Source organism: Myotis yumanensis, unplaced genomic scaffold (assembly GCF_028538775.1).
Source record: "Myotis yumanensis isolate MYYU_CA2020_CCGP unplaced genomic scaffold, mMyoYum1.0.hap1 SCAF_1, whole genome shotgun sequence".
In the NCBI taxonomy this organism is placed as follows: Eukaryota; Metazoa; Chordata; class Mammalia; order Chiroptera; family Vespertilionidae; genus Myotis; species Myotis yumanensis.
In genome coordinates, this window is record NW_027223752.1 from 224,650,343 (window position 1) to 224,674,287 (window position 23,945).

The 23,945-nt window shown below is 41.9% G+C and overlaps 1 protein-coding gene across 3 annotated transcripts in view; it reads right to left on the reverse strand.

Moving 5' to 3' along the window:
* The window catches only part of TBC1D19 (TBC1 domain family member 19), a 115,154-nt gene that overhangs the window by 74,807 nt on the left and 16,402 nt on the right, over positions 1-23,945 (reverse strand). For 2 of the 3 annotated variants that reach the window (XM_070398346.1, XM_070398340.1), the window contains exons 2-4: positions 6,668-6,740; positions 5,157-5,202; positions 1,670-1,745 (exon numbers count right to left, since the gene is read on the reverse strand). In XM_070398346.1, coding sequence (XP_070254447.1) covers positions 1,670-1,745; positions 5,157-5,202; positions 6,668-6,740 — 195 coding nt within the window. The remainder of the gene's footprint in view (positions 1-1,669; positions 1,746-5,156; positions 5,203-6,667; positions 6,741-23,945) is intronic. The other variant, XM_070398356.1, reaches the window with a different exon arrangement.

The window sequence follows — 23,945 nt, forward strand, 5'->3', positions numbered from 1 at the left end:
AGAGACACTTTTCAACACTGGTGTAACAACATCAGAGATGTCATCTGAGCTGATCCTCACAAAGTAAATAGGGTTTTCATAATGCAAATCAGGCAGAAAGGGCTTTCCATGATGATAAAAAATAAGAAAGGTATTGAAGATGCAAGAGGGAAAGACAAAATAATTCACTTGGATGGGCACATAGGACAGTTATAAGACAGCAAATACTGATAAAGTGGAAGGGGACACTGGAACAAATAGTAAAAATTCTTAAATGTTGGGCTTTGGAATAGGAAATTAATTTGTTAGGCAATTGGGTGGGAGTCACTAAAAGTTTGTTAGAAGGCAGTGAGATACATTATAAGGGTTCATCTGCTTGTAGTTCAAGTTCATTGTGTTGAGATTACATTGGGTGATAGACTCATTGAAAGTTAAGAGGTGTAAGAATAAGGCAAGGATGCTAATTAATGTCTGAAGCCAAGTAAGCACTCAACAAGAGATAGTCATTATGGTCATCATCATGATCATGTGATCACTATGGTAATAATGATAAAAAAGAATAGAAGGCTCTCTAAGACTATGGAAAGAAATCATTTATAGAACTTAGTGAGTATTTGGATTTGGAAAAATGAGGTTGAAGATATTTCATGTCTACATTAGTATAATAATGATGGAAACCAATCATCAGAACTTGGGAAGGCAGAAGATATACTCATTTTAGAAAAAACATCAGAAACTCGGTTTTAGACATGCTGAGTTTGATCTAACAGAAGAAATGCACAGTAAACAGTTGATCATAGAGGAATGGATCCAAAAAAGGTGTAGCAGCAAAGCAGGAAGCTATGGAAGCTTGAATGAGATGACCTAAATATTCTCAATAAAATAATTGGCAAATGTTCAAAAAGAGTGAGATAGAGGTAGAATTTCAGGCTACACAAGCATGGCAAAACTTTGGGAAAATCTAACCAGAAACCAGGTAATAAATAATGAATTATAAAAGGATTGACAGGCAGCAAAATGTATCCACTGGAAGATGAATAAATGGATTTAATCAAAATTAATGGTCAACATATATGGTTTTCCTCCTAAGTGTTCAACAGTTGGGAGAAGAGAACGAGTAGACGGTAGAGGTAGCCTATGCTGAGGGACACGTGAGAGGAGTTATTTTCTCTTTTAACTGCTTTTTCAGTTTTTCTGTTTGAATTACTTTATTCTTTTAAAGTGATTTTTAGTTGTTTTCAGCCCATTTATAGTGTATGCTCATTTGAGTTTTGCAACAGAACACAGTGAGTACATAACAGTCTGCTATGAGAACAAATATATTTCAAATATGCCATCATCAATACTGGCTTCAAAAGCCAAATTTTTAAGGGGACAGTGCGTCAGTTCATCCCCATTTCATTCCTTTAATATCACAGAGCATGGGGAACTTCTATCATATTTTAAATTTCAGACCTGTATGGTACATAGTATTTTTTTTCTACTCAATGTTTTCAGGATTGCTTTAAGTATGTGTGATCCTTGGTTACTGAAAGTAAAAAGAAGAGTATACAAATACTATTCACATCATTTTATTGGTTCTTACCCAGTTTTTCATACAGTGAATAACATATACTCCTGACATCAATAAGGACCTTTCATTCTGCATTATATAACCTGACATGGAAAATAAAAGTAAACAATAGCCAACCTGTGCTTTCCTCATGTATACCAAAGGCTCTTTAAGATGTTCCGGAGGTACTGCAGGGTGACTAGGTAGAGGAAACCTAGGAACAAGAAGAGGCAGCTTAATATTGTACCTTACTCTTGATAATTAACTAATTCTCTTGGTTAGAAATTACTTACCTCTGTAGCCCATGTTATGAATGAAATAGACTACTTATTAGCAGTGTATGTGTTGACACAAGGTGCAACAGCCTGACAAACTTCAACTCTTACCCTACCAGTACTGTAGTTTTAGATTAGCAATTTAATTACTTGTTAAATTGCATAATTATCTGGGTTCATAAACTGAGGTAATTTAAAATATTATTTGGCTCTGTAAATGCTCATGATAATTGTCCTATTAATTTTAACACAGGAATATAAACATTTAGAAGAATCTTTTAAGAAAAAAATCCATTGACATACTAACATATCAACTCTTATCCTTTTTCACATGATTATATATTTTTATACAGTTGAAATAATAATAGAAATATTTATTTGAATACCCAGGTTTTACTATATAATACATTCATTTACAAATTTAATAAAATTTTAAAGTTTTATGAATTCTTTCTGTTTTCTAAGTCACTTTACATTTTATATTCAAAATGTATTGTTTTCATTAAGAAAACATTTATTTAGTCAATAGATTTTTGAGCCATTCTAGGTACTAAATATATGATAGTGATTAAAACAATATCCCCTGTTCTCATATATCAGACATTCTAGTAAAGAAAGTGAATAATTATAAAAAGAAATAAATACATAGAATAACACCAGATAGTAATAGGTGTCATGAGAAAATGAGAGCAGGTAATGGGATAAAAGTGCTTTGGAAGGGTAGGGAAAGCATCTAGGGGAGCTAATATTCTAAGACATAAGTGGGAAGAAGCAGCCTATCATACAAAGATCTGAGGCAAAGGGAAAGCAAGCATAAGACCCTGAGGTGGAAACATTTGGAATGTTTAAAAATCCTTAAAAAACAACAACAACAAAAACAATAAACAGAATGGTTGGGATATAATGATCAAGGCACAGAGTGATGTGAAATCACATAGAAGGCAATGGGAAAACATGATACTCCAATCGTTTACTCCAATCTCTTTCACAAAATAAAAAGGTTAGTTATAGGACCTGTACCTACAGCAAAGCAACTATGTTGCATAGTCAAGAACCATACACCGAATTCTCAAGAAATTCCTCATCCAAAGTGGGACATCAGCATGTGAAGGGTTAATGACATACGAAGCCACCAGTACCTATCCCAGAACCTAAACGCAAGAGGCTCAAATGTCCATAACAAATGTTTCTAGAATAGAAAAGAGTAACCTATCCTACCTCATTTAAAGACAGCTTCACTTACTGATTATTTCTAGCTCATTGTTTTTCCCACTAAAATCTACATTCCATATACCTGAATAAATCGCCTTTCACAAAGGAAAACATGATAACCTCTAGATACCTCAGTATTTCTTATATGCAAGATCATTTTAAAAACCATTATTTCATGGTGCTCAATGTGTCATTTGTAAAGGGACATGTGGTTTAGAATTAAATATCACTCTAAAATCCTTCCACTTTAATAATAATTACAGTACTTCTAAATGCAATAAAACTTAGAAATTTAGGATTGAAATTGGGTGCACTTACTGCAGAGAGAGGGTTGTCAGATAGAAACCTGTGCATCATTCTTGACTCCTTCCTCTTCCGATCCCCTGAGCCCCCACAAATAGTTCTCAGCTTTTTCCTCCCCACGGACACTGTTTCAGGGAACCAGCATCTCTGGTCTGCATTCACCCGTCAGACTGTCCCTGCTTCCATGCCATTTTCAACCTATTTGCCAATTTGCCTGGCTGCTAGCCAGGAGCGATGTCTCCCATGTTCACCAGTGCTTGCAATCCCAGTGTCTAGCGTAATGCCTGGCGCACACTAGATAACCAGCACATTGTTGAATGAATAAAATGCAAATATGGTCATGTCGCTACTCTGCTTAAACTTTTAAATTGACACCCAAATGCTATTAGGATCCAGTCTACAAAGCCTTGAGTATGAAGCACATTCCTGCCTACGTGGCTAATATCATCCTTTACCATGGCCCTTCCCCTATACCAGTGGTAGGCAAACTGCGGCTCGGCAAACCGCGGCTCACGAGCCACATGCGGCTCTTTGGCCCCTTCAGTGTGGCTCTTCCACAAAATACCGGCTCTTCCACAAAATACCAAGTTCTGTGCATAGGCCACAAAGTTTCAATCACACTGTACGTACGCGCCCACATGTGGTATTTTGTGGAAGAGCCACACTGAAGGGGCCAAAGAGCCGCATGTGGCTCACGAGCCGCGGTTTGCCAACCATGGCCCTATACAACCCAGCCATTCAACTTCTGTTCCTTCACTGAGCCACAGTTACCCCTCCAAGTCTCTGAGCCCACTGTTCCCTTCTGCCTACAGCACGGCTCTTCGCATGCTGCACTGTATTCCCAGTGCCCAGAGCAATGCTGGCACGTGACAGGGACTCAGTAAAGAACTGAGGAATGATGAAATAGTAAATAAACTACAAAGGCTAACATTCTAGATCTACATTTTTTGTAATGACAAATAGTTCTATATATCTCAATGGATGCTGAGGGCAAGTCCACACACACAAAGAAGTTAATTTTTTGTATGATGTTCTTAATAATATTAATAAAGAGAAAAAGGGTAATATCCCAAATGGTAACAATAAATAGAATGTTGGTAAGCTTCAGTTTTCTGAAATAGTAACTTGCAAGAAGCCCTAATTACACTGAATAAATAAATTTGTAATATAAATTTTGGTGACATATAAAAACTCTATATAGTTACAGCAGGAAGGCTGGGGAGGGTTGGGGGGCAAGAGATCAATGGAAGGACTTGTATGCATGAATATAAGCATAACCAATGGACCTAAGACACTGGGGGATAGGGGAGACCGGGGGAATGTCAAGAAGGGGGAAAAAAAGGAGACATATATAATACTCTTTGTAATAATTTAAGCAATAAAAAAAAATTATTAAAAAAAAAAAAAGGAAACATAAAAAAAAAACTCTAGCCGAAACCGGTTTGGCTCAGTGGATAGAGCGTCGGCCTGCGGACTAAAAGGTCCCAGGTTCGATTCCGGTCAAGGGCATGTACCTGGGTTGCGGGCACATCCCCAGTGGGAGATGTGCAGGAGGCAGCTGATCGATGTTTCTCTCTCCTCGATGTTTCTAACTCTCTATCTCTCTCCCTTCCTCTCTGTAAAAAATCAATAAAATATATTAAAAAAAAAAACACCTCTATATAGTTAATATTCTCAGGCAAAACTGTAATTTTTAAAAGTATTAACTAATTTTAAATGCTATATTAATATTAATAAGAAATAATACAATGAGTATACATAACAATACTGTATTCAGCACTTACAAAGTAAATATAGCTAAACATAGTATTTCATCATAGGTAGGAAAAACTCACACACTCAGTTCACTATAAACAGCATTCTGAAGTTTCTTCTCCCAACCTGTTTTTAAAAAAATAAAATATATAAACATATTAGTTTCAAAGATAGATATACATTATAATTAAATGTATCTCACTGTAACATTATACTCATTTGTGAAAGCACTTTGTCAGCTGCCAATTGCTGTGTAGTGTTATTAAGGATTTAGTTCCTATGCATTCATTATATCCCTTGGCAAACACTGAGTAGCCAAAATGTCAACATTATATTATTTTTTAAGTAAAACTATTGCACCATTTCTCAAGACGGGAGAAAAAGTTCCTTCTTCTACTATTAAGTTGCTCAACAAATGCTGAAATCTCTAGCCATTGCACTACTAGTGCAATGATGACTGTGCCTAGAGAAAAGCAAGAAAGATCCAGGCAGCCCGGCTGGTGTGGCTCAATGGTTGAGCATTGACCTATGACCCAGGAGGTCATGGTTTGATTCCTGGTCAGGGTACATGCCTGGGTTGCAGGCTTGATCCCCGGTGTGGGGCATGCAGGAGGCAGCCAATCAATGATTCTCTCTCATTATTGATGTATCTACATCTCTCTTCCTCTCCCTTCTTCTCTGAAATCAATAAAAACACATTTAAAAAAAAAAAAAAAAAGAAGAAAGAGCCAGACACTTGGAAAATGCAGACCACAAGTAATCAGTTACATGAACTAGTCAGTAAACGCCTAACAGCAGAAGTGGATTATTATAAGGTACCTACCACAAGTCAGATCAGTTATCTTGGCTGATAACTACTTGAACTTTTCTGGATAAGTAAACCACTTAATATCTCAGTTTCCATGTACAAAGGTTAGAATAGGGAACCTCTCTTCTTGCTCTAAAAGGGGGGGGTGGATCTTTGTTGTTGTTGTTTGTTGAAAGGGTAGAAAAGAGGAGGAAAAATAATTGTAGAAGGAAAAAAATATATACCAAAAAAAGGAAAAGACAAGTTCCTGAACGAGGAAGATTTTTCATATATTCAGGATGTATTTGATCTGGAAGGTAAACAGTATTTAAAACTAACTGATGTCGCCAAAACCGGTTTGGCTCAGTGGATGGAGCGTCGGCCTGCGGACTGAAGGGTCCCAGGTTCGATTCCGGTCAAGGGCATGTACCTGGGTTGCAGGCACATCCCCAGTGGGAGATGTGCAGGAGGCAGCTGATCGATGTTTCTCTCTCATCGATGTTTCTCACTCTCTATCTCTCTCCCTTCCTCTCTGTAAAAAATCAATAAAATATATTAAAAAAAAAATAAAAAATAAAAAATAAAAACTAACTGATGTAAAGCAGTCATTTCCTTAGTGACCCTAAATTTTTACAGCATTTATTAAAATGTTTGAAAGTTCTAATTCTTCCCAAATAGAAATATATCCAGCCACTGTTTCACAAGTTTGAATGAGTAATTAGATGGGGATGAAATATTTCCTTCAAATACAGTATTTCCTTATTTTGCCTTAAAGAATTAGGGGGAAAAGAGCAACTTACAAACCTGATGTTTTAAAGAATCTCTTGATATCTTCTTTTAGAGATTCAAGTTTAATATCAGTTCTCTGAAGACTGGCCTAATTTTAGAAAAAAGAAAAAAAGGTCAAGATAAGTCATTGGGTTGATATTTAATGTTAACGGAAATTTTTAAAAAGTGTGTCCAAATATACAGACTATTTAAAAACCTCGCTCTGAGGTCAGAACACCTGGAAATTAACTAGATAAGCTCAAAAGACAGAACTCTTTTTCAACTACTCTGAAATAGAGGATCTGTGGTAGTAAACATTTCTACTCAAAATATAAAAACTTGTAGCTCATAGCTATCTAACATCATCTAGTGTTTTTATCTTTATGAATACTTAACATCATTTTTCCAGTAGAAAAAATACTCAGACTTCATAAGTTCATTCTCCTAATATTATACCCAACATATACAGCATCTACACCTAATGACCAAAAACCCAGTTGCATCCTTAAAATGGATTTTTGAATGGTATCTTCCTCTTTGGATTGCTGCTCAATGTGAACCTGCATTTGTTGTGCATATTTATGGGAAATATATAAAACTATTATTTCACAAATGCTTATTAGTACCTCTTTCCTCTTCAAGCACAAGCTTTTTATTCTACTGCTATTTCATACTGTAATTTTTACCTAAAATATAATTTCTCAAACCTATAACGGCTTCATGACTTTCAATGTGTTGATCTTTCATCACTTAGCTCTCTCTATCAAATTCCAGAAGTCTACTTCTTAAGAAGTTATTTCTAGTAGAGTATCTCATAAGCATTTCAAACCTATGAAATAAAAATATTAATCTTATCTTCCATTTACTACCTTGCTCCTTCTCTTCTATTTTTTAATCTTCATCCATGCAATTACTATCACCACATCTTCCAAGTCAGAAACATTAGTTATTCTCAATTCCATTCTAACTCTTCTAGGATTTAACCCACTTCTGGAAAGATTGCTTTGGTGACAATGAGTTGTTTTTGCTTTTTTTAATCTCCCTGATTTCCACATAAAAAGAGACCAAGAAACTCAATACCAAAAGCAACATCCCATGGAAAACATGTGCAACAAAACTTGATGATAAGATATCCCCTACAAGGCTAACATACAAGCAATGGGGAACACACCAAGGACACAAAATCTATAGTGTATGGTAGTAGCATCTGTGGAGGGGAAGCAGGGGGGGTATCTGATATATGTAAAAACAGAGAACTCCAAAACAGCCAACAAGTTCACTGGAACATATGATAGACCAATTTTAGAACAGGAGCTGAAACTGAGAGGGGTTTGGCCTAATCCAGTCGAGCGAATTAGGTCTGAAGAGACTGGAGCAGCCTTCCACCTGTGAATTCTTGAAACTGACCAACCAGTGCACTGCACCCTTTTCAGACAAGGCCACCTTGAGGAGAAAATACTACTGATAAAGTAACAAGAATTTAGGATGACAGTGAACTAATTTATTACCTCGAAGGAAAAGTAATTTATCTTGCTTTTCCTATGGGAACTATACCACTGGGCAACCAAATAGTAGATAAGAGGAAATGTCTCTTTATAAAGGAATTTCAGCTAATAACTAAAACAGATATGATATAATTAGAATATCACCATTTTGCAACCCCTAATAACTTACTAATTCTAGGCATTGAGCAGAAACAGCTAATAACATTGCAAAAGACAGACACAATGTGCTTCTCGATGAAAGAACACTTGCTGCCAGCGTAGGCAACCACCTGCGTCTGCTCAAGCCACTGGGTCCAGCTGTCAATTTACAAGTCACACAAAGGACAGGGGAACATGTTACACTTCGCCAGGGGTGTGCAATCAGAAAAACCCAGGATGTGAGAAATTATAAAGGTCAAACGGCCCAGTTCTTCAGCGATAAATTATAAGGAAAAAGAAGGGAAGGAGAGGAAACCTATAGATTTTTAAAAACTTTAAAAGGCACATCAAAAAAATATTTTTAATTGGCAAGACCAAGTTAGGGTCTATGGATACACATTTGGGTAATAAAACTATCAAGAAATGCAGGAAAGTGATTACCAAATCAGGTGGTGGGGGAGGGAGGGATTCGTGATGGGGATGGGGCAAATGAAGGGGTTTCTGGTATGGCTGGCAAAGTCCCCCCTCCTTTTTTTCAGTTTTTCTTTTTTTTATTTCAAGAAAAAACGATTTTAAATATAATAGTGTTACATGCAATAAACCTTAATATTTCAAGAAAATGATCTTAAATATAATAATACTAGAGGCCCGGTGTACAAAAATTTGTGCACTGTGGGGGGGGGGGGTCCCCCAGCCCGGCCTGTGCCCTCTCACAGTCTGGGACCCCTTGGGAGATAACGACCTGACCTGCTGGCTTAGGCCTGCTCCCGGGTGGCAGAGGGCAGGCCCAATCCCTAAGTGCAGCCCCTGGTCAGGCTCAGAGCAGGGCCGATTGGGGAGTTGGGGCGCTGCCCCGTCATGCACAGAGCAGGGCAGATCGGGAGGTTGCAATGCCACCCTCAGTCACACTCAGGGTAGACTGATTGGGGGGTTGGGGCACCGCCCCCTGTTACACTCAAGGCAGGGTCAATCAGGAGGTTGGTGCGCTGCCCCCTGTCACTCACAGAGCAGGGCCAATCAGGGGGTTGGGGCGCTGCCCCCTGTCACTCACAGAGCAGGGCCGATCAGGGGGTTGGGATGCTGCCCCCTCTCACTCACAGAGGAGGGCCGATCAGGGGGTTGGGGCGCTGCCCCCTGTCACTCACAGAGCAGGGCCCATCAGGGGGTTGAGGAGCTCCCCCCTATCACTCACAGAGTAGGGCCGATAGGGGAGCTGGGGCACCGCCCCCTGTCACACACAGAGCAGGGCGATCAAGGGGTTGGGGCGCTGCACCCTGTCACACTCAGGGCAGGGCCAATGGGGAGGTTATGGCTCTACCCTGTCATACACAGAGCAAGGCCTATGGAAAGGGGTTGGGGCGCCACCCTCTATCACCCACAGAGCAGGGCCGATCAGGGGGTTGGGGCACCGCCACTGTCACACTCAGGGCAGGGCCAATGGAGAGGTTATGGTTCTACCCTGTCACACACAGAGCAGGGCCCGTGGGGCGGGGGGGGGGGGGGGGGGGGGGGCGCCGCACCCTGTCACACACAGAGCCGCAGGGCAATCGGGGGATTGGGGAGCTCCCCCCCATCAGGCACAGAGCAGGGCTGATCAGGGGGTTTGGGCGCTGCCCCCTGTCACGCTGATCCCGGTGCCAGGAGCCTCGCTGCTCCGCTGATCCCAGTGCCGGGAGGCATATTACCCTTTTACTATATAGAATAGAGGCCTGGTGCATGGGTGGGGGCTGGCTCGTTTGCCCTGAAGGGTGTTCTGGATCAGGGTGGGGGTCCCCACTGGGGTGCCTGGCCAGGCTGGCTGAGGGGCTGAGGGCTGTTTTCCCGCTGGCAGTTGACTAAAAGCTTCCAACAGCTCCTTGTTTTCTTTTTTTATTCTGGGCCAGCTTTAGCTCTGAGGCCTCGCTGCTGAAAACATGGATACAATGTTGCGGTCCGGGGCTGACTGACAGCCGGTTTTGTTTAGCTTCTTATTTGCAACATAGTAATAGTTGCTTAGAGTTGCAGTTGAGAGGCTGGCAAGTGAGGCGGGGAACGTTGGAGTCTGCAGTCCCTGGAGGAAGCAAGCCTCATGTTCGCTTCAGTGCATGGCGGCCGGCCGCCATCTTGGCTGACAGTTAATTTGCTGATATGGATATGCTGATTAGCCAATGGGAAGGGTAGTGGTCGTACGCCAATTACCATGTTTCTTTTTTATTAGTGTAGATTACATCCAATAAACATTAATATCCCAAGAAAAACAATTTTAAATATGATAATGTTACATGCAATAAACACCAATTATTCAAGAAAAATTATCTTATATATAATAATACTGCAGGCAATAAACATTAATATTTCAAGAATAAAAGGATTTTAAGTATAATAATATTACCAAAACTGTACTAACATATTATGATATCACAAAAGTTTTAGAAAATATTAAAAATCTGCAAATACTTCTATTATATTCTAGAATATAATATCCTAGAATATTTTTTCCTCTCTGGCTCTACTTATGTTCATCAGTTTATGTTGTTCATGATATTCCACAAATGAGTGAGATCATATGATATTTACCTTTCTCGGACTGGCTTATTTCACTTAGCGTGATGCTTTTAAAATTTATTTTGTTGGATATGAGTATTGCCACTCCAGCTGTTTTTTTTCTTTTCCATTTGCATGGAAAATTTTTTCCTTCTCTTCACTTTCATCCTGTGTGTGTCTTTTTTTAAAATATGTTTTATTGACTTTTTACAGAGAGGAAGGGAGAGGGATAGAGAGTTAGAAACATGAATCAGCTGCCTCCTGCACACTCCCCACTGGGGATGTGCCCACAGCCAATGTACATGCCCTTGACTGGAATGGAACCTGGGACCCTTTAGTCTGCAGACCGATGCTCTATCCACTGAGCCAAACTGGTTAGGGCCCGGGTATGTCTTTTGTTTTGAGGTGGGTCTCTTGCAAACAGCATATAGTTGGGTCACGTTTTTGTATTCATTCAGCTACCTTACACCTTTTGATTGGAGCATTTAAGCCATTTACATTTAGGGTTATTACTGAGAGGTACTTATCTATAGCCATTTTAATTCTGTGTGGCTAGGTTTCTCTCTGTTTCTTCTTCTCAGCAACAGGTGGGGCAGTTGCTTCTGCTTAGAGCAGTGGTTCCCAAACTTATTTGGCCTACCGCCTCCTTTCCAGAAAAAATATTACTCAGCGCCCTCTGGAAATTAATTTTTTTAAAATTTTAATAGCAATTAAACAGAAAGATATATATATTAATGTTTCTACCTTTTTCATAAAATATAGTAAAGAAAGGTGTAAATTAGAAACATTGAAGTTTGAAATTATGAAACTATTTATTGAACTCAGAATAGAAAGGTAATACAAAAAAAGTTAAAACAAATGCACCTGTGGCCATCACCGCCCCCCCTGGATCGCTGCAGCGCCCACCAGGGGGCGGTAGCGCCCACTTTGGGAATCACTGGTTTAGAGGCTAATTGTTACTTTTAATCTCTTAAGTGCCCTCAGGGCAAGGTGTTTTCCAATAGGGAGTGTTGACTATCTTCCCCCCAGGCAAGGCAGATGTCTATGTGGGAAAGATGTCCTCTTCTGTATGAGGGAATGACTCAATGCAGGAAATTTGGGGTATTCTGCCTTCTGAGCTCTATCCCTTGAGTCCCCAGTCCTGGGTTCTGCTCTTGCAGCTCCAGTCCATTTCACCCTCCCTCCGCCAGAGTTCAAGGTAGGTGGCTCCACAGGAAATTTTTGTGTGTTAGCCCTTTAAGAGGGTGCCGGAACTTTTAGCTGCCACTCCCTGGCAGACAGCACCCCACTGCTTTTCACAGCTAGATGTTATGTGGGTACCTTCCTCAGTTGGGTGCTTTCTGCTGGGGAGCCCAGCTTTGGGATTAGATCTCAGAGTTCTCAGTTGCTCCCCCCCACAGCTGAAATCTCTCTCTGGGACTTCAGTTGCCATCTGTGAGTGCCTGGCCAGCCCTTACGCTCCTCCACCCCTCCTACCAGTCTCTATGTGGTCTCCATCTTGGGTATCAGGGTTCTCTCCTGTGAGTTTTCCAATGATTATTCAGGAAGCCTTCAAAGTTTCCCTTTTTTACCAGAGTAGGTTTGACAAGGTAGTTCATCTTATAATAATTCATTATATTATAGCTTTGTGTAGTTTCCTTTTGTGTTTTATTTTATGAATAAAAAAGGGTAAAAAAAGATTGAAAAAGGGTCAAAAAAGATTAAAAATATATATCTCCCAACCTATTCCCTGTCTCCATTCTTTTTTTAATTAAATCTTTATTGTTCAGATTATTACATTTGTTCCCCTTTATTCCCCCCATAACTCCCCTCCTCCCAGTTCCCACGCCACCCTCCGCCCTCACTCCCCACCCACTGTCCTCATCCATAGGTGCACGATTTTTGTCCAGTCTCTTCCCCCATCTCCCACACCCCTTCCCCCCGCTCCCGAAGAATAGTCAGTCCATTCCCTTTCTATGTCCCTGATTCTATTATAATCACCAGTTCATTCTGTTCATCAGATTAATTATTCACTTGATTCTTAGATTCAATTGTTGATAGATGTGTATTTGTTGTTCATAATTTGTATCTTTACCTTCTTCTTCTTCTTCCTCTTCTTAAAGGATACCTTTCAGCATTTCATATAATACTGGTTTGGTGGTGATGAACTCCTTTACCTTTTTCTTATCTGTGAAGCTCTTTATCTGACCTTCAATTCTGAATGATAGCTTTGCTGGATAAAGTAATCTTGGTTGTAGGTTCTTGGTATTCATCACTTTCAATATTTTTTGCCACTCCCTTCTGGCCTGCATAGTTTCTGTTGAGAAACCAGCTGACAGTCGTATGGGTACTCCCTTGTAGGTAACTGACTGTCTTTCTCTTGCTGCTTTTAAGATTCTCTCTTTGTCTTTTGCTCTTGGCATTTTAATTATGATGTGTCTTGGTGTGGTCCTCTTTGGATTCCTTTTGCTTGGGGTTCTCTGCGCTTCCTGGACTTGGAAGTCTATTTCTTTCACCAGGTAGGGGAAGTTTTCTGTCATTATTTCTTCAAATAGGTTTTCAATATCTTGCTCTCTCTCATCTTCTGGCACCCCTATAATTCGGATGTTGGTACGCTTGAAGTTGTCCCAGAGGCTCCTTACACTATCTTCATATTTTTGGATTCTTTTTTCATTTTGTTTTTCCGGTTGGGTGTTTTTTGCTTCTTCGTATTTCAAATCTTTGACTTGAATCTTGCGATCCTCTGGTCTGCTGTTGGGAGTCTGTATAATATTCTTTATTTTAGTCAGTGTATGCTTAATTTCTAGTTGATTCCTTATCACAACATTGAGGGTCTCATTAGATTTCTTGTACATCTCATTAAGTTTATTGGCAGTCTCTAGAAGACTCTTGAAAGACCTCAAAAGTGTGGTTTTGAATTCTATATCTAGCAGCCTGCTTTCCTCCAGTTCTGTCATTTGTGTCCTGTTTCTTTGTCTCGGCATTTTTTATGCTTCGCTGTGTCGATAGAGTGGCTTTCTCCCTGTCTCCATTCTAAAGTCGGCACTTAAGTCCTCCTCGTTTCTCGTTTGGATCACTGCAACAGCTCCTGAACTGGACATCCTGACACCTTGTTTAAATTGCAACTACCAACCACCCCAGCCTCACACCCCCTTATTCTGCTTTTTCTTCTTTCTTAGTATTTATCACCTCCTAATATGCTGTGTGATTAACTTATTTACTATGTTCATTGGTACAGTGTCCATCTCATTTCACTGGAAGTGGTGAGCCCCACTGTCCCCACCCCACAAGGTCCCAAAAAATAAGCCTAATTCCTTTTCCTTGAGACAGCCAAACATATTCAAATATAGCTACTGTGTCTTTCCTAAAAGCCTCTCATCTTAAGGCCTCATATATCTCCAGGTTCTCTAAGTTCTCTTCATATCATAGATTCTTCTTACCATTCTGGCCATTCTTCCCTGAGCCAAGTCCAATCTAACTTGTCCTCTACTATAGTCACTTCCTCACTGACCTCCCTACTTCACTAATCCCACTAGACCAGGGGAGGGGAACATCTGACCCAAAGGCCATATAAGGCCCAAGAAATCATTTGGTCTGGCCCTGCCAAGGCAACCACAGCCAGAACTCCAAATTCAAAAAATCTAGGAGCTTTGTTCATAGCAACATAAATTTATATTAAGTGAATGATGTTATAAATAACCAAATGGCCCTTGGCAGAAAGAAGGTCCCCCGCCCTTGCACTAGACCCTTAATTCTCAAACATCTAAGTCTAAGGATCCCTTAAAAATTATTAAGGCTCTAAGAATGCTTTTGTTTATGTGGAGTACATCCATTGATATTTACAGCATTAGAAATTAAAACAAATTAAGCCTGTTTGCTTTTTAGTATGGCAATTCCTCAAAAAAATTACCATATGATTCAGCAATTTCAATTCTGGGTATATACTCAAAAGAACTGAAAGCAGGGACTCAAACACATCTTTGTGCACTCATGTTCATAGCAGCATCATTATAATAGCTGAAATATGGAAGCAACCCAAGTGTCCATAGTTTAAAAGTTTTGGATAAACAAAACTAGTACATACATACAGTGCAACAGAATACTATTTGGCCTTTAAAAAGAAAGAAAATTCTGAAACATTTAAAACACTGATGTGCCAAACCAAGATGGCGGCATAGGTAAACACCGGAAATTGCTGCCTCGTACAACTACTTCAAATATACAACTAAAAGACAAAATGGACATTATCCAGAACAACAGGAAGACTGGCTGAGTGGAGATTCTACAACTAGAAGGAAAGAGAAAAGCACACTGAGACTCAGAGGAGGTGCAGAAGTGTAGTGCAGAGGTACGGAGGCGCATGTGGGAAGGGCTGGCAACTGAGGACACCCTTGTCTTTTTCAATCGGGAAGAAGTTTCAAGCTCCCAACTGCTCTGAACTCCAGTTCCAGGCTAGTCTCTGGGGACCCAGACTCATATGTGGAGAAACTGAGCTGTCTGGCAGGAAGTGGAACTGGAGGGCGACTTTCTCTCAGAGGTGCTTGCGGCGATTATCGGGACACTGAGAATATCGGGCCTCTTAGGGTAGAACTGAGGGTCAGCCATAGCTGTTTGCTCCACCCTGTTAATCCCGGGAGATACCACCCCACCCAAGCTGTGGCAGAGGCTTTTGCATATGAAAGGCCTGGCCCTTTGCAATCTGAAAACTACATAACAAACTGCAGCTGGTTCAGAGGGAAACAGAACTTCCATAAGAAAGCCCAAGGCCCCACAGCAGCTTACATTGCTTCACAACTGGGCCTCATCTGGGCACCTCCAAACCCCAAACAAAAGAGAGGATTCTACAGCACTCTCCATAGCTCCTGCTTGGTAGCCTCAGGCAGAGGCTAAATTAGCACCTCCTTAGAGATCAAAGAGTCAGTGAACCCAGTGGTCAGAGTGGGACCATCCAGATTACAACTCCTCCTCAGATCCATAAGGAACACACTCAGGGGGCAGACTCAGTGAGCACCAAAGCCCCACTGAAGCAAGTCTTGCCCCAGAAGGGTGTCTCCAGCACAGAAGTTCTCCCACTGATTCTCACAGCTGATTCCCACAGCCAATTGTCCTGGAGGTCAATTCCTCCCAGTGATACCTACAACAATCAAGGCTTAACTACAAGACTGTGCACAAAGCCCACAAAGGGGAGCACCAAGAGTGTAAACCTCAGGTAACTGGGGAGGCTGAGCCATGGGACCCTATAGGAAACCTAGCACAGAAAGCCACTCTATCAACACAGGGAAGCATAAAAAATGCGGAGGCAAAGAAACAGGTCACAAATGACAGAAATGGAGGAAAGCAAACGACTGGATATAGAGTTCAAAACCACACTTTTAAGGTTTTTCAAGAACTTTCTAGAAACCGCCGATAAATTAATAAGACCCTTAAAAAGTCTGGTGAGACCACCGATAAATGTAGTGAGACCCTCAAGAAATCTAGTGAGACCCTCGAGGTTATGAAAAAGGATCAACTAGAAATTAAGCATACACTGACTGAAATAAAGGATATTATACAGACTCCCAACAGCAGACTAGAGAATCACAAGAATCAAGTCAAAGATGTGAAATACGAAGAAGCAAAAAACACCCAACCAGAAAAACAAAAAGAAAAAAGAATCAAAAAATATGAAGATAGTGTAAGGAGCCTCTGGGACAACTTCAAGCATACCAACATCTGAATTATGGGGGTGCCAGAAGAAGAGAGAGAGCAAGATATTGAAAACCTATTTGGGAGAGACCAAGATGGCGGCATGGGTAAACAGCGGAGATTGCTGCCGCAAACAACCACTTCAAAAATACAACTAAAAGACGGAATGGACATCACCCAGAACCACAAGAAGGCTGGCTGAGGAGAGACTCTTCAACTAGAAGGAAAGAGAACAGCATACCGAGGCTCAGAGGAGGCGCAGTGTGGAAAATATAAAGGTGCGGTGGTGTGCGCGCAAAGCGGGCTGGTGGCTGAGGGCGTGGATGTCGTTTTCAATCAGGAGGGAGTCTCAGACTCTGTGCTCCAGATCCGGGCGAGTCTCTAGGGACTCAGACTCAAACAGGAGAAGCGGGATTGTCTGGCATCAGTTGGAACGTGAGGGCAGCTTTCTCTCCGAGGTTTGCAGCTGTTGCTGGGGTTCTGAGAAGCAGAGCCTCTGGGAATGGGACTGAGAGCAGCCATAACTGCTTCCTCCGCCCACCCTGTTGATCCGGCCCTGCCCAAGCCCTGAACAGAGTCATTTGCCGGATAGCCTCAGGCAAAGGCTAGATTAGCACCTCTCCAGAGAACAGAAGTTTTCCCGCAGCAGACCCAGCTGATTCTCACAGCCAGTTGGCCTGGTGGTCAAATCCCTCTAGTATTAACTACAACAATCAAGGCTCAACTAGAACAAGACTGCGCACAAAGACCACAAGGGGGTGCACCAAGAAAGCATAAAAAATGCGGAGACAAGAAAACATGACAGAAATGGAGGATATAGAGCTAAAAAACGCACTTTTGAGGGCTTGCAATAATGTGCTAGAAGCTGCCAATAAACTTGATGAGAGCCTCACGAAAACTAATGAGACCCTCGATGCTATGATAAAGAACCAACTAGAAATTAAGCATACACTGACTGAAATAAAGAATATTATACAGACACCCAATAGCAGGCCAGAGGAGCGCAAGAATCAAGTCAAAGATCTGAAACGCGAAGAAGCAAAAAACACCCAACCGGAAAAGCAAAATGAAAAAAGAATCCGAAAATACGAAGATAGTGTAAGGAGCCTCTGGGACAGCTTCAAGCATACAAATATCAGAATTATAGGGGTGCCAGAAGATGAGAGAGAGCAAGATATTGAAAACCTATTTGAAGAAATAATGGCAGAAAACTTCCTCCACCTGGTGAAAGAAATGGACTTACAGGTCCAAGAAGCACAGAGAACCCCAAACAAAAGGAATCCAAAGAGGACCACACCAAGACACATCATAATTAAAATGCCAAGAGCAAAAGACAAAGAGAGAATCTTAAAAGCAGCAAGAGAAAGAAACTCAATTACCTACAAGGGAATACCCATACGACACTCAGCTGATTTCTCAACAGAAACTTTGCAGGCCAGAAGGGAATGGCAAGAAATATTCAAAGTGCTGAATACCAAGAACCTACAATCAAGATTACTTTATCCAGCAAAGCTATCATTCAGAATTGAAGGTCAGATAAAGAGCTTCACAGATAAGGAAAAGCTAAAGGAGTTCATCACCACTAAACCAGTATTATATGAAATGCTGAACGGTATCCTTTAAGAAGAGGAAGAAGAAAAAGGTAAAGATACAAATTGTGAACAACAAACATGCATCTATCAACAATTGAATCTAAGAATCAAGTGAATAAATAATCTGATGTACAGAATGAACTGGTGATTATAATGAATCAGGGACATAGAAAGGGAATGGACTAACTATTCTTGGGGGGGAAAGGGGAATGGGAGATGCGGGAAGAGACTGGACAAAAATCGTGCACCTATGGATGAGGACAGTGGGTGGGGAGTGAGGGTGGAGGGTGGGGGGGGGGAACTGGGAGAAGGGGAGTTATGGGGGGGAATAAAAGAGGAACAAATGTAATGTGAACAATAAAGATTTAATAAAAAAAAAAGAAAGAAAAAAAAAGAAAACCTATTTGAAGAAATAATGACAGAAAACTTCCCCTACCTGGTGAAAGAAATAGACTTCCAAGTCCAGGAAGCGCAGAGAACCCCAAACAAAAGGAATCCAAAGAGGATCACACCAAGACACATCATAATTAAAATGCCAAGAGCAAAAGACAAAGAGAGAATCTTAAAAGCAGTAAGAGAAAGAAACTCAGTTATCTACAAGGGAATATCCATACGACTGTCAGCTGGTTTCTCAACAGAAACTATGAAGGACAGAAGGGAGTGGCAAGAAATATTCAAAGTGATGAATGCCAAGAACCTACAACCAAGATTACTTTATCCAGCAAAGCTATCATTCAGAATTGAAGGTCAGATAAAGAGCTTCACAGATAAGAAAAAGCTAAAGGAGTTCATCACCACCAAACCGGTATTATATGAAATGCTGAAAGGTATCCTTTAATAAGAGGAAGAAAAAGAAAAAGGTAAAGATACAAATTATGAATAACAAATACACATCTATCAACAAGTGAATCTAAAAATCAAGTGAATAAATAATCTGATGAACAGAATAAACTGGTGAATATAATAGAATCAGGGGCATAGAAAGGGAGTGGACTAATTATTCTTGGGGAGGAAAGGGGTGTAGGGGGTTTAGGAAGAGACTGAACAGTAATTGTACACCTATGGATGAGGACATGAGGGGGGGGCGGGTAAGGGCAGAGGGTATGGTGGGAACTGGGTGGAGGGGAGCTACAGGGAGAAAAAGAGGAAAACTGTAATAATCTGAACAATAAAGACTTAATTAAAAAATTTTAAAAAATAAAAATGAAACATCAAAAAAAATCTAAAAAAAATAAATAAAACACTGAGGTGCCTTGAGGACATTATAAGTAATACTAGAGGCCCAGTGCCTGGCAGGTGATTAGGGCTGATCAGGGCCTTCTGGCTGCTGACTGGGGCCTGCCTTCATTCTACACCACCCCCTGGTTGTGAGCACACATCATAGTGAGTGGTCAAATTCCCAGTCTCCTGGTCGAACTCCTGAGGGGACACTTTGCATATTAGCCTTTTATATAGTAGTATATATATAAGCCAGTTGGAAAAAAAAAACAACAAAGAAACATAGCAGGTCATCAAAAATCATCGTTTTATTTTATGCCATTTCATTATAACATTGATGAGATGCCATAGCAAGTTAACTCTTGTTTATACCAATTAGCCTAAATTGGTTTCATTATATGTCATTTCACTTAAAGTCACAGAACCTATCCATGATGTTAAGTGAGGACTTACTGTACCATATGATTCCACTTATAATAAGGTGAATCAAATTCATAGAGGCAGAAAGCAGAATGGGATGATGAAAAAGTTCTGTAGAAGGATGGTGGTGATGGATGCACGACAATGTGAATGGACTTAATGCCACTGAAAAAAAAATACATTTAAAAATGGTTAAAATGCCCTAGCTGGTTTTGCTCAGTGGATAGAGCATCAGCTTGTGGACTGAACGAACTGAAGGGTCCCAGGTTTGATTTCTGTCACTGGCACATACCTTGGTTGCAGGCTCACTCCCAGGTCTGGGTGTGCACTGGAGGCAACCAATAGATGTATCTCTCACACACATCAATGTTTTTCTCTCTCTATCTCACCCCCTCCCTTCCACTCTCTCTAAACATCAATGAAAAGAATATTCTCAGTTGTGGATTAACAACAAAGAAAGGTTAAAATGGAAAGCTTATGTATGTTTTACCACAATAAGAATTATTTAACTCTTTTAAAATAACAATATAAATCCATTCATTATTTTTTGTGTGTGTTGTTTTCCTGACTCTAGGGTAATTCTCCATTGATTTCTAGAGAGTGTGAAAGAGAGAGGGAAAGACAGAGAGAAATATCGATGTGACAGAAACACATCAATGGGTTGCCTCCTGCATGAACCCCGGCCAGAGCCCAGGCCAGGGAGGGGCCTGCAACCAGAATCTAACTCTCGACCCTTTGGTCCGCAGGCCAATGCTCTATTCCACTGATGTGGGGAGCCGATATAGGATTAAGCCTCGGACTGACCTGATGGCAAAGTCACAAACAGGTCTTCCGAGTCTTAAACAGCCCAATCTGAGAGGTGGCCCCTGATTTACACACGCTGTCATTTAAAAAATAAAAATGGGGGAATTTGCCGGAAGCCGGTCCACCTTTGCTGCTTGACACAGTCGCTGCAGGGAAGAAACATCTGCACAGCTTATGTTTCAAGGGACCTGGCATACTGTTCTTAATATGGTTTGCTCCCCCTCATAGCGCTATGTGTTTTAAACAGGACAACCTCCCCAAGAAAGGTTGTTTCCCCAAGTTAGGGATTCACAGGACTAAGGAAGAGAATAAATCAGTAAATCCCCCTAGTGTTACAGAAATACTATGTACTACTTATGAAGAACTTGGACTAAGACTGTTGGCAATAAATTTGGGACTTGCTGGGCCCACATCCCCAGGGGTCTGCCCACCAGGGAAAGCACCAAAGCCTATACCCCATGGAGATCCACCGACACAGGGCAGTCCCAGGGAAGATAAGTAGTGAGGCTGGGAGTACATAACCTTTACTGGGTTAATCTCCTTCAGTCACTTCCTTGTAGCCTATCAGTAGAGCAGTGACCTTGGAATAGCCCTTGTAATGGAACACAGAGATTAACCCAGACAAGATTAAAATCAACAGAACTAGATAGAGACAGGATTTTTGGCAAAGGTCAGATAAGAAACAAGGAACTGTAGAACCTTGCCCAAAACATACCATGATGTGATTATAGAGGCATGCTTATAGGATCAAATGGTATAAATACAGATGTAACAGGACAATAAAAAAAGAACCTGGCTATGATGATCAACTGAATGCTGCCTTCTTCGCCGATTCTGTCCATACCTTGGGGAATCCCTAGACCTGCTGGGGTTGGACCCCAACACACTGAGCCAAACTGGCTAGGGCCATTCATTATTAAGGTAAAATAGTTTTCTCTCAAAAAAAAAAACAGCTTGTATTTTCAGAAATAAAACTTAACGAGAAAAAGAGGCACTGTCTTAGATTTTTGCAAACCTGATGTTTGGCTTAATAAAAGGCAGCTGGATTCTGCAATATTCTGTGATATTCCAACTGGGGCACCATGTCGTTTCCATTGATACATGTGAAAAAAAATCAGCGTCACACAAGCTTTACAGAATCTAATTTTTATTTAAAGCATGAATTTTATCATTGGTAACACATAATGGATTTCTTTGAAATGAGGCTCACTTTATTCATTTAGAGAAAACATCTGCAAGTCAACAATAGCTTGTCAATCACTCTTAAGTAAAAATGGTGTTTCAGTAAAAAAAAAAAAAAAAGCAGTCCCACTTGTAACTCAATCAATGAATTAATTGCAGGAGTGCTTTTCCTCTTTTTTTATGATTAATCACTATGCTTTCATTATGTTCAATTTGTAACAATGAAATTGGGGGTCACCACAACATGAGGAACTGTAGTAAAGGAAGGTTGAGACCACTGGTCTAAGGTTTATTTCTGCCCCAGTTTCTAGCTCCTACCCAGCCTGGCCCTGGTCCGGGCTCGGGCAAGAGGCAACCAACTGATGTGTTTCTCTCACATTGATATTTCTGTCTTTCCCTCTCCCTCCTACTCTTTCTAAACATCAATGGGAAAATATCCTCGGGTGAGGATTAAAAAAACAAACAAAGGTGAGTAACCTGGTCAGAAGGTCAAATCTGCAAGCTGCTCCTCCCAGGGGGTCCGGAATCAATGTCCTTGAGCATCTCCAGGAAGGCCTGCGGGGATGGTGCCTCCACATTTTGGAAGGTGTTCTGGACTCTGACGAACAGGACGAAGTATTTCAGCTCCAGCCAGATGAACCCGAAGTGGTTCTCATCGAACAGGATGAAGACTCCAGGGAAGCGGGGTAGGCTAAGACAGGTGAGATAACAGTGTCCACACCATAGAAACACATCCTACAGGTTTGGGGGTAGTTCTGGTCCCTTGTGAGCGTGCCCACAGGCAGAACAAATGGGACAGGCTGCTCCTCCGAAGCTGCAGCCCTGGACTCCCCGACGCTGGGCTGGGCACGGCTCTGCCAGCCATGGCCCTCGCTTTCCTCAGTCCCGTCTTCTTGCTGCTGCTGCTCTCGGATCACCTGCTCGTCAATCTCCTGGATCACTCGGGAGAGCTCGTTGAAGTTGCGGAAGAACTCGCCATCTGGCAGCTGGATGCGGCACATGAGGTGGATCTCTAACATCCCTTTGGAGACTCCCGTGATCTTCGTGACCCTGGCATAATTCCCATGGAAGCTGAGCATGACAATCTTTAGGCTGAAGGAATCGTAGATGCCTTGGAAGAGGCCTGGCCTGATGAGGTCGTCCGGGTGGCTCGACGGGAGGTAGAGGCGGCGGTAGGCCAGGCAGTCATACTGATATCTGTCCTCCTGCCCCAGCCTCAGCACCAGGGCCAGTTCTTCCCTAAATCTTGCTGTTAAATCCTTTTGGTGGTCTGTTTTGTTGCACTGGAGGGTGAACCTGTCCTTCTGAATCTGCACGTGGCGCTTGTGGGGCCTGATGTGGAGGCCTTCCATGCACTCCACCGTGGCTGATTTCCTCTCTGTCAGGAGAATTCTGAACGAGGGCTTGAATTGCAGTGGGCCATTCTCATGGGTGTTAAGGGAAGGCCCGTATGTCCAACCAGTAATGCATAAGCCGTCCACCACGACATTCAGCAGTGTTCTATAGTGCTCAGTATCTAGCTGCCACAATCCCAAAATGTGTCTGTATGGGTGGAGCACCTTCGCATAGACTTCTCGATAAGACATACCTATCATCTCCAGGTTCTGCAAGTTTTCACGAACACCATACTCCTTCCGGCAGCGCCTTCTCCAGATGCTGTCGGTATGCACGATGTGGTGGAATTTGGTGCAGGCCTGGGCCAGGCTGGGCAGGTCAGTGCCGGGAACCCAGGCGAAGATCTCCACCAGCATCTCCACCGGCAGGTCCTGTAGCGAGCAGTGTGGGGGCAGCATGGGGCTCCCGATTCCTCCACTCCCCGCACAGCACCTCACTGCCGCGTCCGCCTCCACATGCTTTTCTGCTGGGGCCGGCTTGCCTTCGGCCGCTGCTATCTCAGCTGGGCCCTGGCACTGCTGACGACACCGACATCCCCGCGAAGAGCCCACGTCGCAGAGACCAGCACACTCCTCCATGCCTCCACGGGTAATGGTCACCACAGCTTGGGCCGCTGAGCCTCAGCCAGGCTTTAAGGTGGCTGGTCCCACCCCAGAGTCCAGCCACGGCCCCCAGGGCCTAGCCACGCCCCCTCAGAGAGGAGCCAATTGTAAGACTTTAGCAACACTTCCAAAGAAACCCATACCCATTAACAGTCGTCTCCCTTTTTCAGTGCCCCCTCCCTGTCCTCCCGCCCTAGCCCCAGGCAGTCATTAATCTGCTTGCTTGCTTGCTTGCTTGCTTTCTTTCTTTCTTTCTTTCTTTCTTTTTTCT